Genomic DNA, 20,014 nt, shown 5'->3' with positions numbered 1-20,014 from the left:
GAAACTTTTACATAGAAGTTATGGTAATAACCAGTCATGTTGAAACTTTTACATAGAAGTTATGGTAATAACCAGTCATGTTGAAACTTTTACATAGAAGTTATGGTAATAACCAGTCATGTTCAAACTTTTACATAGAAGTTATGGTAATAACCAGTCATGTTCAAACTTTTACATAGAAGTTATGGTGATAACCAGTCATGTTCAAACTTTTACATAGAAGTTATGGTAATAACCAGTCATGTTCAAACTTTTACATAGAAGTTATGGTAATAACCAGTCATGTTCAAACTTTTACATAGAAGTTATGGTGATAACCAGTCATGTTCAAACTTTTACATAGAAGTTATGGTAATAACCAGTCATGTTCAAACTTTACATAGAAGTTATGGTGATAACCAGTCATGTTCAAACTTTTACATAGAAGTTATGGTGATAACCAGTCATGTTCAAACTTTTACATAGAAGTTATGGTGATAACCAGTCATGTTCAAACTTTTACATAGAAGTTATGGTAATAACCAGTCATGTTCAAACTTTTACATAGAAGTTATGGTGATAACCAGTCATGTTCAAACTTTTACATTAACCAGTCATGTTCAAACTTTTACATAGAAGTTATGGTGATAACCAGTCATGTTCAAACTTTTACATAGAAGTTATGGTGATAACCAGTCATGTTGAAACTTTTACATAGAAGTTATGGTGATAACCAGTCATGTTGAAACTTTTACATAGAAGTTATGGTGATAACCAGTCATGTTGAAACTTTTACATAGAAGTTATGGTGATAACCAGTCATGTTCAAACTTTTACATAGAAGTTATGGTAATAACCACTGTCACATTTTAACTTATAAACAGATGTCATCGTAATGGTCACTGTCATGTTGAGACTTCTACACAGACATTATGGTAACAACAGTTGCCACATTCAAGTTTCTACAGACGTTGTGGTAACAGCCGCTATCATGTATAAACTTTTGCACAGATCTTATGGTAATAGCTGCTGTCATGTTCAGTTTCCTACACGGATGTTATGGTTATAACCACTGTCACGTTTCAACTTCTACACAGACTTAATGGTTATAACCACTGTCATATTCAAATATGTACAGGGACTTAATGGTAATAACTACTGTCGCATTAAGACTTCTACACAGATGTTATGGTAATAACTACTGTCATATTCAGGCTTCTGCAGAGTTAATATCATTGGTCAGTGGATGGTTTTACCAATAAAACTATGGTTGACATACATTAGAATAAACGTATTTCGTAGTCAAGGTTATAGAACTGTTATGAATACACAGTTACTACTTTACAAAATAAATTTAAAGCAGCGTAGTTCACAGTTGATATCTGTTAAGGTGGCAGCCAGTCGTTAAGAATATTACCAATATATATCAAAATGAATGAGGTGTAATGTTACATTTGAGAAACTCAATGTATCTGACTTTTTATGTTACTTTTTCAGAACTTCATCTGTTAAAGATTTCCACTTTCTGTGTTTAAACTTGCTGCCCAAGGCTGGTAGGGTATTAAACTCGGTAAACTAAGAAATCTCGGATGGTCATTTGGAGCATTTAAAGTGCAGTGTGTTGTATTTTCTATCATTCTGTTTTATAATTTCCTTTCATTATTAAACCTTAACAACTGAACACAGAAGCTTTGTTTCAGTTAGTTCATCCTAATAAAATCAAAATCTTTGTAGAAAATCTCATTGAATAAGAATTGGTATTCAAATATGATTTTTGTTACCTGTCTACTTCTATTTTATACACTGATATGTCAACACAAAACCACACTGAACTTTATTCAAGGGGTAAGCCCTCGAGAAACGTTGACAGTGAAATACATGAAATGCAGCGTACATGTGGTACATAAGTTTGAATCAATTGTAAGAGAAGTAGTAAACAAATTTCTTTTGGTTAATTGACAGTCAAAGAAAGCTAATATATATGCAGGACAATACGTGGTCATAACTCTTACGGTCAGAATGTTTCTGACATGTACACTGGACTGGTTTGAAACATTCCACTCTCTTAGACTACCAGAAAACAGAATGTTGATGACAAAGCTTTTCCATTTATTTATTCTCTCAGTTATTAAATTTATTATGTTAAAAATTTATAATTTCTTATCTGATTAAAATTTTATAAATCACAAAGTTTTTATTTTAATTCAGTGGAAAATATACTGAAACTGTGAAGTACCTTCAAGGGTCAGTGGACCTTCTGGTCATTTAGGGACTTTGATTAAGGCTAAGAATTACCTACTATATTTGTCAAATATAATATATAACCAATTTTGAAAGGTTAAACTGAAGAAAATAAATTTTGTTACACAGTTCTACATATTCTATTGAGTAGTTTCTAAATACAGTAAACAACAATCATTGTATTAAACATTTTTGGAAATTTGTGTGTGTGTCAATCTTACAAAATTTACTGAAACTTTTATACATGGTAATACAATAAACCGGCCATTCTCCTTTACGTGACTATTTGTCCAGAACTGTTGCATTACATTCTTCCGAAGTTCTTCCTTGAACCTTTCTTTCTTCCTCTTCTGATTCTCACATGGTGCCATCATCCATCCCATTGGATAATCGACATTTTCAGTACCTTCAAATAATACTTTAATTATTTTTGGTAGTATCTTCTATTAAAATAACTAACAAAATTGAAAGTGTGTAGATACAGAGATGTCAACTATTTCAAATGGCTGAGCGTAATGATTGTAGACAGAGCCCTTTATCATTTGCGGCTACTAGGCCTGACCAATGTCTCTAAGCTGTTTATTATTATTATAATTATTATTATTTATTACTGCTATATATTGCTCATTTATTAGCCATATTTTTTCGCTATATCAGAGTCTGGGAATATTTTTTCTGAATAAATGATTTGCATGATCAGCTACAGCTAGGGGTAAATTATGAGCAATGACGAATTGCGTGAACATCACTTCTGCATTTATGGTTTCATATTCTGAATTCTTATTTATAAATGTTGTTATCTGCCTCGTTTTTGTCTTCGCCTCAGCCTTTTGTTGGTGAGATGCCGATTTTGTATGTCTGGAACAATCGTTTATCCCGCCATGCGCCACAGAAAAATCGATGTGACAAACTGTACAAAATGCACGACTGTCACTGACTTTTGATGCAATGACCGGATATTTTGCACTATACTCTTTCCTAACTTTTTGATTCACAGTTTTAGTCCTTTTAGATTTGCCAGAAACAAGACAATCTGGTGAACGAGGCCTCTTTTTTTTCTTCTTGTGAACGATCGATCGCATTGGTGTTTCTATGCCGCTTAGAAAACGAGAAATACCAATGATTGTAACCGTTTTCTAACTAAATAGATTTAAGCATGTCAAAAGAAACCAACAGTGGCTCACCCTTGTGCTGAAGGCTGTGTCAGGTCATCTCTCTTCAGAAACTAAACAGTAGTTCTTCACTAAATGTGGTAGTTTTCTATTTCTTTGAGTACACTGTTGTGTGCTATCAAACGTTTCAACTGCAGATTTACAAAGCAGTCAGGACTGAATCATAAACTTCCATTTGATTGTACAGATTCTCTTGAGGTACTGGTTTGTTACTCATTTTTGAGTCTGTTATTTAGGCATGAAATCAGTAATCATGTCAGATTTATGCCCTAGTGAATGGTTCCCAGCCTCTCCTGTTGAGAGGTTCTGATCACAGATTTTACAAGTACTTTCCACAGTATGAACTTTTTAAATAACTTAGTAAAGTAATATATTTAAGTAGCTATATTTTAAAATCATTTTTTTTCATTCACCAATTTTGTGGACTGGTACTGGTTCGTGGATTTGGGGCTGAGAAGTACCAGCCCGAGTGAGGTTACTGTATTTGAGAACTAGTTGTGATAAAGAATATATTTTTACCAACTAGTAATGGTTTGTTTAAAATACTGAGTGGAAAGTTTTGATACAAAACTTGATGAATTTATTTTACCGTTTTTCAACTTATAAGTGAACATGAAGTGATTTTAAAATGTTTAGAAATAAGTTTTGCAAATCTTGAAACATTCAATATTTCAGTATTAATTACTGTGAAAATTATAATTTAAATTTTCTACATATTTACTTATAATTCTAATATAGATATTTAAATATTTTACTGCTTGTGGTCACACACAGTTTTTTTTGTGATGTTTTTCTACAGATATAACTCATCGACATCTGTTGTCATTGATAGTATAGATTTTGTTGTGTGCTTAGTTTATAAATTGAAAGAAAATGTGAACCACAGTCACTTCTGGATATTGTATTAAATGTGTTAAATTAATATTCATTCAGTGGGTCTGTGTTTTTTTGAGTATATAACAAACACTCAGTTGGTAACTGTTTCTTTCGAGTGTTTGTTTATCAAACATTCATTTGGTTACTGTTTCTTGGGGTGTTTATTAAACATTTTGTAAGTGAACAAAAGCTGTGCTGAAACTGTATAAGGAAGTTGCTACTTTTAACATTTCAGCAAAAGATTCAAGTGTGTTTTGGAACAAGGTTCCTAGATACATGTCAGAAAAATTGGGAGATTGACAATCATGAACACTACATATCAGGGATGTTTAGTGTTTTCATATTTTAACAGTAAACAGTAACTGTTTCAAAACTTTACTGGTTGTTCAGGTATGCAAGATTTTCTTATTATTTAAAAAAAAAACATTTTATCACATTTGCCATGTATATTTCCCAGTTTTTATATTTTCAATTTACTTGAAAGTTAGTGAAGTAAATCTGTAATTATGTTATTTATTGTTAAGCCTATTTCTTGTTAAGTTTATACCATCTGTCATATTTACAGTGCTCTAAGTTATGAAATAATTTATTGTAACCCTTTCAAATATTAGTGTAATTAAAATTAAAAAAACATAGCTGAAAAACTCTGCTCTTACATCTACTAGGGATTTTCTCTCTTTATTTAACTTTTACACATTTTATTAGATGTTGTTTTTCATAAATTACTTTAAGTTGAAAGTTATTACTTGATGGGTTAAGGAAATGTATCTTTTATTCTTTGTTTATTATGTCATGAATTATTTATAGCTAGATGTTTTAACATATATTAATTGTCAGGTGTTTACTGTATAATCCAGAATTTTAGCGAATGTATTTAATTAAATTACATCACACAAAAAATTCTTTTCTCCATGTGAATCTTTGAAATGTAACAAATTTGTTTCATCGCAGAGTATTTTTGTATTAATTTGTGAGTTTACTACATACAAACTGAATTGCTTTGTTAGTGTAGTTTGATTATTTGTTTTATGAACAAATGTTTTGGTTAAATTGTTACGTAAGTTACATATGTTATTGGAAATTTGAACTGCAGCAGCTTTTGTTCCATAACCGTTTATTCTAAACTTATTCTTTGTCAGCTGACCAAAAACCCATAAAAACTCATTAGATACTGTTACCTAAAGGTCTATTCAGAGTTAAGTAAGATTTATTAAAAGTTTTATAAACAGTAATTTAAAACTCATCTGAAATCAAGATAAAATGTTTCATTGTTTTTATGAAAGTTTTGTGGTGTTTGGTTCTTGTTTTTTAATTCAAAAACTGTAATTTTTACGTAAAGAAATAAAACCACTGTAAACACTGGAGACCACTGTAAACACTGAAAATTTGCTAATGTATTTGTGTCATTAGAATAATTATTGCTGTTTTGAAAACATGTTGTAATTAATAAATTAGCTAGAGTATCTGTCGAAAGTGAACATAAGTTATGAAAGTTGGTAATTATTGAAAGTGTATTTTAGGATGTGAAATGTTGCCTTCTGTATATATAATTGTATAAAATGCAAAATATGAAACCCAAAATTTGCTCGTTCCTCCATATCGACCCAAAAGATCTTCGTGCTAAATTTGATTAATATCCATCAACAGAGAGCGACGTAGTGGAAGTAAGACAAAGTTCAGAACTGAAAATGTGTATATCTTAATGAACCTCCATACCAGTTATGGTCCCATCCACACCCTGTATAGTAGTTACATGGACATACAACAGACAGTACTATTATGTTTATGTGGATAATGTTATCACTGAAAATGTGTATCTTTTAATGAACCTCCATACCAGTTATGGTCCCATCCATACTCTGTATAGTAGTTACATGGACATACAACAGACAGTACTATTATATTTATGTGGATAATGTTATCACTGAAAATGTGTATATCTTAATGAACCTCCATACCAGTTATGGTCCCATCCACACCCTGTATAGTAGTTACATGGACATACAACAGACAGTACTATTATATTTATGTGGATAATGTTATCACTGAAAATGTGTATATCTTAATGAACCTCTATACCAGTTATGGTCCCATCCACACCCTGTATAGTAGTTACATGGACATACAACAGACAGTACTATTATATTTATGTGGATAATGTTATCACTGAAAATGTGTATATCTTAATGAACCTCTATACCAGGTATGATCCCATCCACACCCTGTATAGTAGTTACATGGACATACAACAGACAGTACTATTATATTTATGTGGATTACCTCCATACCAGTTATGGTCCCATCCACACCCTGTATAGTAGTTACATGGACATACAACAGACAGTACTATTATATTTATGTGGATAATGTTATCACTGAAAATGTGTATATCTTAATGAACCTCTATACCAGGTATGGTCCCATCCACACCCTGTATAGTAGTTACATGGACATACAACAGACAGTACTATTATATTTATGTGGATAATGTTATCACTGAAAATGTGTATATCTTAATGAACCTCTATACCAGGTATGATCCCATCCACACCCTGTATAGTAGTTACATGGACATACAACAGACAGTACTATTATATTTATGTGGATTACCTCCATACCAGTTATGGTCCCATCCACACCCTGTATAGTAGTTACATGGACATACAACAGACAGTACTATTATATTTATGTGGATAATGTTATCACTGAAAATGTGTATATCTTAATGAACCTCTATACCAGGTATGGTCCCATCCACACCCTGTATAGTAGTTACATGGACATACAACAGACAGTACTATTATATTTATGTGGATAATGTTATCACTGAAAATGTGTATATCTTAATGAACCTCTATACCAGGTATGATCCCATCCACACCCTGTATAGTAGTTACATGGACATACAACAGACAGTACTATTATATTTATGTGGATTATGTTATCACTGAAAATGTGTATATCTTAATGAACCTCCATACCAGTTATGGTCCCATCCACACCCTGTATAGTAGTTACATGGACATACAACAGACAGTACTATTATATTTATGTGGATAATGTTATCACTGAAAATGTGTATATCTTAATGAACCTCCATACCAGTTATGGTCCCATCCATACCCTGTATAGTAGTTACATGGACATACAACAGACAGTACTATTATATTTATGTGGATAATGTTATCACTGAAAATGCTTGTGGCATTGTTTTTGTTAAGCACAAATCTACACAACGGGCTATTTGTGCTGTGCCTACCGCTGTCATAACCTGGTTTTTAGTAATGTGAGCCCTTAGGCTTACTGCTGAGCCAGTAGAAGGTATAGTGATAAATAATTTTCCAGTTTTCCATCATACATGAATATCATGTATGTACTGTTAGTATTTGATTTTATTGAGTGCTGTGTTCAGAAGATGTATAATAAATAGCTTTTAGAATCTTGCTCTGTATGTTTTTGTTTACAGTCAACTTCCTAATATTACATATGCTATGATGGGACTGGTATTTATTCCAGATTTTAGCTTTGTTTGTCTTTGATTTTTTTGGCTTTACATTGTTTGAGGTAAAGATTTTTTATTTTGTAAGCTTTTCTCTAGAAGTTAATATTAGTGAGGTTGTGTAATTTTTAATATACAAAAATCTATATATTTTTTTTTCAGATTTTAATTTGGGAAACCTGTGGGATTTGGAGAAGGAACTTCCAGAAGAGTTAGATGCTTCAAATATGGGTTCTGATCAGACTTATCAGTTGCCATCCAGCTCTCGCTCTGGTCAGAACATGCAGAATGGTGCTCTGGATTCGCCACTGAACCAGGGAGATATTGGTGTTAGACCACAGCAGTTATCTCATCTACTACAAAACAAGGCAGTGGCAGGTCATGGTGCACTTCTAAGTTCCAAGAGTCACACAGGAATATCCAGCAACCACACAATTTCTAATCCTAATGTGTTACATGTACAGAGTCCTCATTCAAACTTGTCCTCTCCTGGTATAATTGGTAGTATAGCAGGGACTCTGGTGTCTACTGTGTCTCATAATCACACCATGAGCTCTGTGAACGTAACAGCTTTACCGAACACTCTGTTGAGCAGTGGGTCAAATATGTCAATTGGCATTAATCCGCAGGGAGCATGGTCTCTGGGGTCAACAAAAGTGGATTAGTAACCTCCCAGGGTAAGTTGTTGGGCACCATCACAACAAATAGTATACCAATACACCTGCAGCAACAGAGTCATCCACCTAAGTTCACCCAGTCACAGTTGCAGCATTCTTACCAAACACAGCAACAACTTGAGGGAGGAGTGATGAATGGTCCCCACGTGACCCTGAACAGTCCCGGACCACTACGCATGCCTGCCGGTGGTGTTTCAACAAGTGGCATGACACACAACACTATGTTAGCTAGTGCTATCCCTCAGAACTCTACACATCAGAATCCCCTTAACCATTTGACCATCAGCACTTCTCAACCAATACCAGTGATGAAGGTACAAACATTTTCCCTATTATTGAATGACAGTGTGTATGTAGTATGAATGGTTGTAGTTAGTAGTAGTAGAAATTATCTTTGTTAATTGTCACTAGTCTACTGAATAGTTTGTTTTCATAGTTTTAAGTAACTAAGGAACATCTTGACATTCTTAGATGTAACAACAAAGAACCAATTACAGATTACTGTTTTATTTAATACATGTTGTTAAACAAGTCAGTTACATAATAGCAACCAAAACAGAATTCACTGCTCAAGTGTTTGCTTACATTGTGAAGCATCATTGAGAATTCTGATGAAATTTTAAGGTGTTACCTCCTACAGTTGTAAATCCATGCTTTCACTATATTTAAAGATAAAACATGGTTTAAATATTTTGATAAGTTCAGTAGTAAAATGTTAGACAAAACAGTTCTGTGAAGCACAATATGGGGTATTGTTGCACATTGTTTTACAGACTGTTAAAGCAACTATTAAATAATTACTACTAGTAGATCTGTGTATATAGAGCTGATAAATTATTTTTATAGTTGTCTGTTGATTCCAACATCAATCCCTCGGTGTGGATTCCTGTTCGTGGTGAGGGTACCTCCAGGGAAGGTTCTGTTCCATCAGTTTACCTCCTCTGGGAAATAAACATCCACCCACGTGTTTGCCGTTTGTGGTGACCTGTGAAGGGGAGGAGAGGATCCTGGTGGTTGAGGGGTCCAACCCTAACACACCACTTTGGCCTTGAATTCCTGTAGACGGGCAGTCTTTGGGTGGCTACCCTTGGGTAAATCAGCTGGTCCACATGGGCTAGAGTCAACCAAGTAACAGTGTTGGAAGTTCTCAATGGGTGTTGTGGACATTGTGTCTGATGCTGGTGTTTGGGTATAGTGCTCATGAAATCCTGGCGTTGCAATGTCCTTGCATGACATTGTAATGCGTCTCCTCATAGGGCTCCATGGTGGGTGGGGTCAGTGGGTACTGAAATTTTCCTTTTTTCCTATGGATCCTCCAACAAAAAATTTAAATAAAATAGTAAAAAACAGTTAATGGGTAAATGACCACATCTTGAACACTCTGAGCAGCAGTCTTCAACATCTGTAACACCTGTACCCCATTTTCTCATATTACATTCTCTTTAAGAAAAAACCTATAGGGCAAATGTCCCCCTTTTTATTCAGAAGGGATTGCTGGCTCTCCAAAGTCAGTAAAAAAGCTTCGATTTGGAGACGTATTGGTTGAAACATCCACATCCCAACACAGTGAACTTCTCTTGAATTCAAAGGCAATTGGGGATGTACCTATTGAGGTTACCCCTCATGCTACCTTGAATTCATCACGAGGAGTTATTGTTGAGAGGGACTTGAAGAACGTCCCTGAGTCAGAGATTCTCGCTGGTCTCTCCACTCAAGGAGTTTCTGTAGTGTGGCGATCTCCACTCAAGAAAGATGGAATTACACTGCCGACAAATATCCTCGGTTTGACATTTGCATCACCACGTGCACCTGCCACCATCAAGGCAGGTTATCTAATTTGCAGGGTACGGCCGTATATTCCAAACCCTCTTCGATGTTTCCAGTGTCAGTGGTTTGGCCACTCAAAGACGTCCTGTCGTGGTTTCCTGATGTGCTCATTATGGTGGCAAGGACCACAATGCCTATGAGTGTCACACAGACCCACATTGTGTCAACTGCAATGGTTCCCACCCTTCCTACTTTTGTTCTTGCCCAAAATGGTTAGAGGAAGAGAGATGGAGCATTTGAAAACGACCCATAACATTAGTTATTCTGAGGCTCGGAAATTGCTGTCCGCCACTCCATCTCGGACATATGCTGCTGCATTTCGTTCCACAACTACAGTAGGAGTGCAGACAGATCTCTTTGTACCTCCAAGAGAATTGTTTTCAAAAGAAATGAAAAGCCTTTTGCCCTCCATGGTTAAAAAGGTTGATGAATCAACTTCTACACCCATCTCTGTTCCTCCCATACAGTCCAACAAATCTCAAGATCCACATCCTTCAGTTTCAAATACAGGCATTTCTTCTGATACATCTTTTTCTCCAACCCCACAATGCAAAACAATCATTCGTTCAAGTCCCTCAGTCGCTGGAATTCCCTTCCAACAACAAAGACCTGCCCAATCGACCCAGGGCAGGATCCGTGGAGGTCGATAGACCTCCTCCAAATAAGGACAGTAAGGAAAAAAAGACGTGGTCGTAAACAGAAGGGTTCTCCAGCCACTTTGCCCACCCGCTATTAAAAATGGCCACCTTGATACCATGGAACTGTCAAGGTTCACGTTCTAATCTGGATGATATCAAAACACTGATTGCTTCCTACCATCCTGTATGTCTTACAAGAAACATTTCTAAAACCTGCTGATACAGTCACTATTCGCACTTTTCTTTGTACAGAAATGATAGGCTGTGTGATGGATGAGTACATGGAGGGGTGGCACTATTGGTTGATCAGCATGTGCCCACCCTGTCTTTTTCACTCAACACACCCTTGGAGGCCGTAGCCATCCGTGTTTCCTTGGGTCATACCATCACTGTTACTTCTTTCTACCTGTCCCCTGGAGAGACATATGATTAATCAGACCTTGATGCTCTCGTTGAACAGTTGCCGTCTCCATTTCTAATCCTGGGGGATTTTAATGGACATCATCCCCTCTGGGGAAGTGCTGTTTTTGATAGGAGGGGTCGCACTGTAGAGCATATGCTCTCTGATCACAATCTTTCTCTTTTCAAAACTGGTTTTTCCACTTATTTTCATGCACCTAGTCAGTCCTTTACCGCTATTGATCTCTCGGTTTGCTCCCCTTTATTATTTTCCCATTTTTCATGGAGGGTTGACAATAATCCACTAGGCAGTGATCATTTTCCTAAACATTTTAGAGAGACTGGCCGTGGTCAGTGCCACCTTAACCGCGTACCCCGGTGGTAGCTGGACCAGGCAGACTGGTTCACATTCACTGCTCTCGCAGAACTTGATCCTGCCATCGTGAATGAGCCATCAATAGATGACTGTGTGGCAGCGGTAACTGATTGTATTATACAAGCAGCTGCTCAGTGCATTCCTAAAACCTCGACACGTTTTCCACGATATCCTTGTCTGTGGTGGAATTCTGCTTGTCACTTGACACGGAAGGCTCAAAAAACGGGCATGGGTAAGACATCAAAGCCAGAAGGAATTTTGGATTAAGTTCACAACTAGCATATCTTCTACCACCAGTTCCAAGGTCATATGGGACAGGATTTGAAAGGTCAATGGACACTACAATTCTGTCCCCCTCTCGATCTTACTCTCTGATGGTCAGGAGGTGCCTGATGTACGGAACATCGCTGATACTCTAGGTGAAAGCTTTTGCTGGGTATCTAGCACTTCTTCTTGTTCCTCCACCTTCTTGGCCATCAAGACTCGGGCAGAGCGTTCACCTCTTTCCTTTCGAACTGACTGTCTTTTTTACTATAATTGTCCCTTTACACTGGTGGAACTGAAAATGGCCCTTCAGCGGTCTGGCAGTACATCTGTTGGACCTGATGATGTACACTATGACATGCTGCTCTATCTCTCTCCTGCTTCTCTTGATATTCTTCTAATTGTTTTTAACCATATCTAGCAGGAGAATGTTTTTTTCTGATGCCTGGCACAAGGCTATTGTTTTATCTTTCTCTAAGCCAGGGAATAATCCCAAGATTGTTTCAAACTACCATCCAATTGCTTTGACGAGCTGTCTCTGTAAGACCTTAGAGAGGATGGTTAATGCTCGTCTTGTTTGGTTCCTCAAATTAAACAACCTCCTCTCACCACCCAGTGTGGGTTCCGATGACAGCACTCCACCACGGACCACCTAATTGACTGGAAATATCAATCAGAGAAGCCTTTCTCAAACGCCAACATCTTGTTTCAATATTCTTTGACTTTGAGAAGGCTTATGACACAACATGGAGGTATGGCATTTTGCAAGACCTCCATATACATGGGTTGCGTGGTCATTTACCTATGTTTATTAAAAAAATTTTAATGGACAGGAGATTCCAAGTTTGTGTGGGTTCAATACTTTCCCGTTCTTTTTTACAGGAACTTGGAGTCCCTCAGGGCTGTGTTTTGAGTGTCACACTTTTCAGTATAAAGATAAATGCCATCACTGAACAACTCCCTCTCACTGGTGTAAACGGGCTCTATGTTGATGACTTTCACATCTCATGTCAGTCACCGAACATGAGATATATTGAGCAGCAACTACAAACTGCCCTCAATCGTGTACTGAAGTGGACTATGGCGAACAGCTTTAATTTTTCTCTCTCTAAAACCGTTTGCATGCACTTTTGCTGCCAAGGGGGTATTCACCCTGTTCCTGAACTCTGTATTGGTGAAGTTTCGCTGCCAGTGGTCCCTGAGACCAAGTTCTTGGGGCTTATCTTTGACCGTAAGCTGACCTTTATACCACATTTAAAGCAGCAACGGGTCAAATGCACAAGAACGCTGAACGTCCTTCGTGTTCTCTCTACTACCAGTTGGGGAGCGGATTGATGTTCTATGTTCAAGATATATCGTGCTCTTATTCGTTCAAAACTGGACTATGAATCACTGGTCTATGGCTCTGCCAGACCCTCGGCCTTAAAGATGCTGGACCTCATTCTTCATCAAGGACTTTGACAAAGACATTTAATTTATTTTTACCTTTTTACTGGACGTTTGGAGCAGATAGCCTAGCTGCTTTGTGCCATAAAACACTAAATCAATCAATCCAACATCAAAACTGTTTTTAACAATGTGGTTTATTTGTTTGTAAGTTCAGGTAGGTACAAATATGCTTGTATTTACTAAATTATCAAAACAGTTTATAGATGGTGTACTTACAACAGTCACATCACTGTTACACTAGTTGTCTTTATACTGTCAAAATGTAATACAGTATTTCACAGAGAGGTGTTTTTGTGTGTCAGATAGCAGGTTTATCATGATGGAAAGCTGTGCTATTTGCCTCTGTAAAATATGTCCAGCTTATAATGGGGTAATTAGCAAGAAATAAAACCAAGATAAATGAAATGAAAATAAACTTAGAGAACCTGTGCTATGATTTTATAGATTCGTTAACGATTGTGTTTTGTAGCAGGCATCTTTAATAAACTAAGAGAAACTGTGCTATGATTTTATAGATTCGTTAACGATTGTGTTCTGTAGCAGGCATCTTTAATAAACTTAGAGAACCTGTGCTATGATTTTATAGATTTGTTAACGATTGTGTTTTGTAGCAGGCATTTTTAGTGATGCTACTTGTAATTGGCAAAGTGGGAAGTATGTAGTGTTAGCACATTATTTAAGTATTGGGTAGCATTGGTTATGTGGATTTATTGTTAATAAATAAACTGTTTGTATCTCAGCAAATGAAAGTTTTTTCGAGAAAATAAACCACAATGAAAGAACATTTCTGCCAAATTTAATCACTAACATTGTGTCTGGACATGACTTATTTTATGAATGGACCTATTTTAAGTTCTGTCAGTCTGTGTTGTGTTAAACTTTAAATAAAACATTAGAGTTTTATTTTTTCTATTTAACTAATTTGTAGCTACTAATTAAAAAACATTAGTGTAGAAATATTAAGGGATCTCTTTCTCTGTCTTTGTTATGTTTTTAAATATTAATTGTTTTTTTAATAAAGTTACTTTGCAAGTATAACATGTACATCAGAATTTAGTGTTGTTGTGATGTGCATCATCCTGTCTGTTAGTAACACTCGCTACGGAAAGTTAAGATATTTTCAGTTCTTTAAGTACTTAAGTGTCATAAGTATTCTGTAGTTGAAGTAATTTGTAATTTTTTACTGGGATATTGAAAACATAATAGGTAAAAATAAATTGTATAAGGCAGTAATAACATTATAATTTTCTGATACATTTTGCAAAGTTTTACTCAGAGCAATTGTTGGTTATCACCAGCATTTGGTTTACTGGATTATTCCTAGTCAAATATGTATTCATATTGATCTGTCTAAACATTTAAAGTGCAAGTTTTATGGTTTTTCTTAAGTACCCACTGCAGTCTTAAAGACATCATAGAGGATTTGAAAGTCAACAAATTAGTGAGGGTTAGATCATTTTAATGAGGGTTTTGAGAGGTGGACAGACTCAGCATGTTCTGCTTATTCATTTCAGGGTGGGACAGAACAGTTTTTAGTCTCTTTGTAAAATCATTTGCTGGATTTCTATTCTAGCATCATGGCTGACAGTTTGAAGATTGTGTCTGAATCAAAGGTTTGGACTGTGTGAAAATATACTTTCTAAATTAAAACAAAGAAACTCCTTATCCATCCACATCTTAGTTACAGTTTTAACTCAAGATTGCATTTATTGTATTTGCAACTACAGTTTGCTGTTTCTGATATTAGAATATGAAGAATTTACAGTACTTTACAGGGTGTTGCCATGATGGAACAGTTTGGAACTGTCCGTCAAGCAGACTGGACTGTTTGACCGAACAAATAGTACATGTTCCAAGGCAGGGAGGTACAATAGTTTCACCAAATCAAATTGTCCAGGTCTGTTTGGTCTTACAAAATCACACATTTAATGAGGTGTGTGTATTCGTATTAACTGTCTAAACATTTAAAAGTGTACACTACCCTCCAAACCTGTGATTACTAACCCACTTAAGATTTTAAGCATTTATAGTGTACACTACCCTCCAAAAGTGTGATTATTAACCCACTTTAGATTTGAAACATATATAGTGTACACTACGCTCCAAATGTGTGATTACTGACCCACTTAAGATTTGAAACATTTATAGTGTACACTACCCTCCAAATGTGTGATTACTGACCCACTTAAGATTTTAAACATTTATAGTGCACACTACCCTCCAAACCTGTGATTGCTAACTCACTTAAGATTTTAATCATTTATAGTGCACACAACCCTCCAAATGTGTGATTACTAACCCACTTAAGATTTTAAGCATTTATAGTGTACACTATCCTTCAAATGTATGATTACTAACCCACTTAAGATTTTAAACATTTATAAGGTACACTACTCTTCAAATGTGTGATTACTGACCCACTTAAGATTTGAAACATTTATAGTGTACACTACCCTCCAAATGTGTGATTACTAACCCATTTAAGATTTTAATCATTTATAGTGCACACTACCCTCCAAATGTGTGAGTACTAACCCACATAAGATTTTAATCATTTATAGTGTACACTACCCTCCAAATGTTGTATTACAGACCCACTTAAGATTTTAAGCATTTATAGTGTACACTACTCTCCAAATGTGTGATTACTGACCCACCTAAGATTTGAAACATTTATAGTGTACACTATCCTCCAAATGTGTGATTACTGACCCACTTAATATTTTAAACACGTATTGTGTACACTACCCTCCAAATGTGTGATTACTAACCCACTTAAAATTTTAATCATTTATAGTGCACACTACCCTCCAAATGTGTGATTACTGACCCACCTAAGATTTTAAACACATATTGTGTACACTACCCTCCAAATGTGTGATTACTAACCCACTTAAGATTTTAAACACATATTGTGTACACTGCCCTCCAAATGTGTGATTACTGACCCACTTAAGATTTTAATCATTTATAATGTACACTGCCCTCCAAATGTGTGATTACTGACCCACTTAAGATTTTAATCATTTATAGTGTACACTATCCTCCAAATGTGTGATTACTAACCCACTTAAGATTTTAATCATTTATAGTGTACACTATCCCTGAAATGTGTGATTACTAACCCACTTAAGATTTTAATCATTTATAGTGTACACTATCCTCCAAATGTGTGATTACTGACCCACTTAAGATTTTAAGCATTTATAGTGTACACTATCCTTCAAATGTATGATTACTAACCCACTTAAAATTTGAAACATTTATAGTGTACACTACCCTCCAAATGTGTGATTACTGACCCACTTAAGATATTAAGCATTTAGTTTGCCTACCCTAGAAATGTGTGATTACTGACCCACTTAAGATTTTAAACGTATATTGTGTACACTACCCTCCAAATGTGTGATTACTGACCCACTTAAGATTTTAAACGTATATTGTGTACACTACCCTCCAAATGTGTGAGTACTAACCCACTTAAGATTTTAATCATTTATAGTGCACACTACTCTCCAAATGTGTGATTACTGACCCACTTAAGATTTGAAACATTTATAGTGTACACTACCCTCCAAATGTGTGATTACTAACCCACTTAAGATATTAAGCATTTAGTGTGCCTACCCTAGAAATGTGTGATTACTGTCCCACTTAAGATTTTAAACACATATTGTGTACACTACTCTCCAAATGTGTGATTACTAACCCACTTAAGATTTGAAACATTTATAGTGTACACTACCCTCCAAATGTGTGATTACTGACCCACCTAAGATTTAAAACATTTATAGTGTATACTACCCTCCAAATGTGTGATTACTAACCCACTTAAGATATTAATCATTTAGTGTGCCTACCCTAGAAATGTGTGATTACTAACCCACTTAAGATATTAAGCATTTAGTGTGCCTACCCTCCAAATGTGTGATTACTGACCCACTTAAGATTTTAAACACGTATTGTGTACACTACCCTCCAAATGTGTGATTACTAACCCACTTAAGATTTTAATCATTTATAATGCACACTACCCTCCAAATGTGTGATTACTGACCCACCTAAGATTTTAAACACATATTGTGTACACTACCCTCCAAATGTGTGATTACTAACCCACTTAAGTTTTTAAACACGTATTGTGTACACTGCCCTCCAAATGTGTGATTACTGACCCACTTAAGATTTTAATCATTTGTAATGTACACTAACCTCCAAATGTGTGATTACTAACCCACTTAAGATTTTAATCATTTATAGTGTACACTATCCCTGAAATGTGTGATTACTAACCCACTTAAGATTTTAATCATTTATAGTGTACACTATCCTCCAAATGTGTGATTACTAACCCACTTAAGATTTTAATCATTTATAGTGCACACTACCCTCCAAATGTGTGATTACTGACTCACTTAAGATTTTAAGCATTTATAGTGTACACTATCCTTCAAATGTATGATTACTAACCCACTTAAAATTTGAAACATTTATAGTGTACACTACCCTCCAAATGTGTGATTACTGACCCACTTAAGATATTAAGCATTTAGTGTGCCTACCCTAGAAATGTGTGATTACTGACCCACTTAAGATTTTAAACATATATTGTGTACACTACCCTCCAAATGTGTGATTACTGACCCACTTAAGATTTTAAACGTATATTGTGTACACTACCCTCCAAATGTGTGATTACTAACCCATTTAAGATTTGAAACATTTATAGTGTACACTACCCTCCAAATGTGTGAGTACTAACCCACTTAAGATTTTAATCATTTATAGTGCACACTACTCTCAAATGTGTGATTACTGACCCACTTAAGATTTGAAACATTTATAGTGTACACTATCCTTCAAATGTATGATTACTAACCCATTTAATATTTGAAACATTTATAGTGTACACTACCCTCCAAATGTGTGAGTACTAACCCACTTAAGATTTTAATCATTTATAGTGCACACTACTCTCAAATGTGTGATTACTGACCCACTTAAGATTTGAAACATTTATAGTGTACACTACCCTCCAAATGTGTGATTACTAACCCACTTAAGATATTAAGCATTTAGTGTGCCTACCCTAGAAATGTGTGATTACTGACCCACTTAAGATTTTAAATATTTAAAGTGTACACTACCCTCCAAATGTGTGATTACTAACCCACTTAAGATTTGAAACATTTAGAGTGTACACTACCCTCCAAATGTGTGATTACTAACCCACTTAAGATATTAAGCATTTAGTGTGCCTACCCTCCAAATGTGTGATTACTGACCCACTTAAGATTTTAATCATTTATAGTGTACACTATCCCTGAAATGTGTGATTACTAACCCACTTAAGATTTTAATCATTTATAGTGTACACTATCCTCCAAATGTGTGATTACTAACCCACTTAAGATTTTAATCATTTATAGTGCACACTACCCTCCAAATGTGTGATTACTAACCCACTTAAGATTTTAATCATTTATAGTGTACACTATCCCTGAAATGTGTGATTACTAACCCACTTAAGATTTTAATCATTTATAGTGTACACTATCCTCCAAATGTGTGATTACTAACCCACTTAAGATTTTAATCATTTATAGTGCACACTACCCTCCAAATGTGTGATTACTGACCCACTTAAGATATTAAGCATTTAGTGTGCCTACCCTAGAAATGTGTGATTACTGACCCACTTAAGATTTTAAACGTATATTGTGTACACTACCCTCCAAATGTGTGATTACTGACCCACTTAAGATTTTAAACGTATATTGTGTACACTACCCTCCAAATGTGTGAGTACTAACCCACTTAAGATTTTAATCATTTATAGTGCACACTACTCTCCAAATGTGTGATTACTGACCCACTTAAGATTTGAAACATTTATAGTGTACACTACCCTCCAAATGTGTGATTACTAACCCACTTAAGATTTGAAACATTTATAGTGTACACTACCCTCCAAATGTGTGATTACTAACCCACTTAAGATTTGAAACATTTATAGTGTACACTACCCTCCAAATGTGTGATTACTAACCCACTTAAGATATTAAGCATTTAGTGTGCCTACCCTAGAAATGTGTGATTACTGACCCACTTAAGATTTTAAACATTTAAAGTGTACACTACCCTCCAAATGTATGATTACTAACCCACTTAAGATATTAAGCATTTAGTGTGCCTACCCTAGAAATGTGTGATTACTGTCCCACTTAAGATTTTAAACACATATTGTGTACACTACTCTCCAAATGTGTGATTACTAACCCACTTAAGATTTGAAACATTTATAGTGTACACTACCCTCCAAATGTGTGATTACTGACCCACCTAAGATTTGAAACATTTATAGTGTATACTACCCTCCAAATGTGTGATTACTAACCCACTTAAGATATTAATCATTTAGTGTGCCTACCCTAGAAATGTGTGATTACTGACTCACTTAAGATTTTAAGCATTTAAAGTGTACACTACCCTCCAAATGTGTGATTACTAACCCACTTAAGATATTAAGCATTTAGTGTGCCTACCCTCCAAATGTGTGATTACTGACCCACTTAAGATTTTAAACACGTATTGTGTACACTACCCTCCAAATGTGT

At 35.4% G+C, this 20,014-nt stretch overlaps 1 protein-coding gene across 1 annotated transcript in view; it reads left to right on the top strand.

Moving 5' to 3' along the window:
• Positions 1 to 20,014, top strand: part of LOC143227935 (uncharacterized) — a 52,891-nt gene that overhangs the window by 6,608 nt on the left and 26,269 nt on the right. Inside the window, exon 2 of the mRNA XM_076459290.1 lies at positions 7,930 to 8,758. Coding sequence (XP_076315405.1) covers positions 8,402 to 8,758 — 357 coding nt within the window. The 5' untranslated portion in view covers positions 7,930 to 8,401. The remainder of the gene's footprint in view (positions 1 to 7,929; positions 8,759 to 20,014) is intronic.

This window comes from Tachypleus tridentatus, chromosome 10 (assembly GCF_004210375.1).
Source record: "Tachypleus tridentatus isolate NWPU-2018 chromosome 10, ASM421037v1, whole genome shotgun sequence".
Classification (NCBI taxonomy): Eukaryota; Metazoa; Arthropoda; class Merostomata; order Xiphosura; family Limulidae; genus Tachypleus; species Tachypleus tridentatus.
The sequence above is the reverse complement of the archived record's forward strand: the minus strand, read 5'-3'. Positions and strand labels throughout refer to the sequence as shown.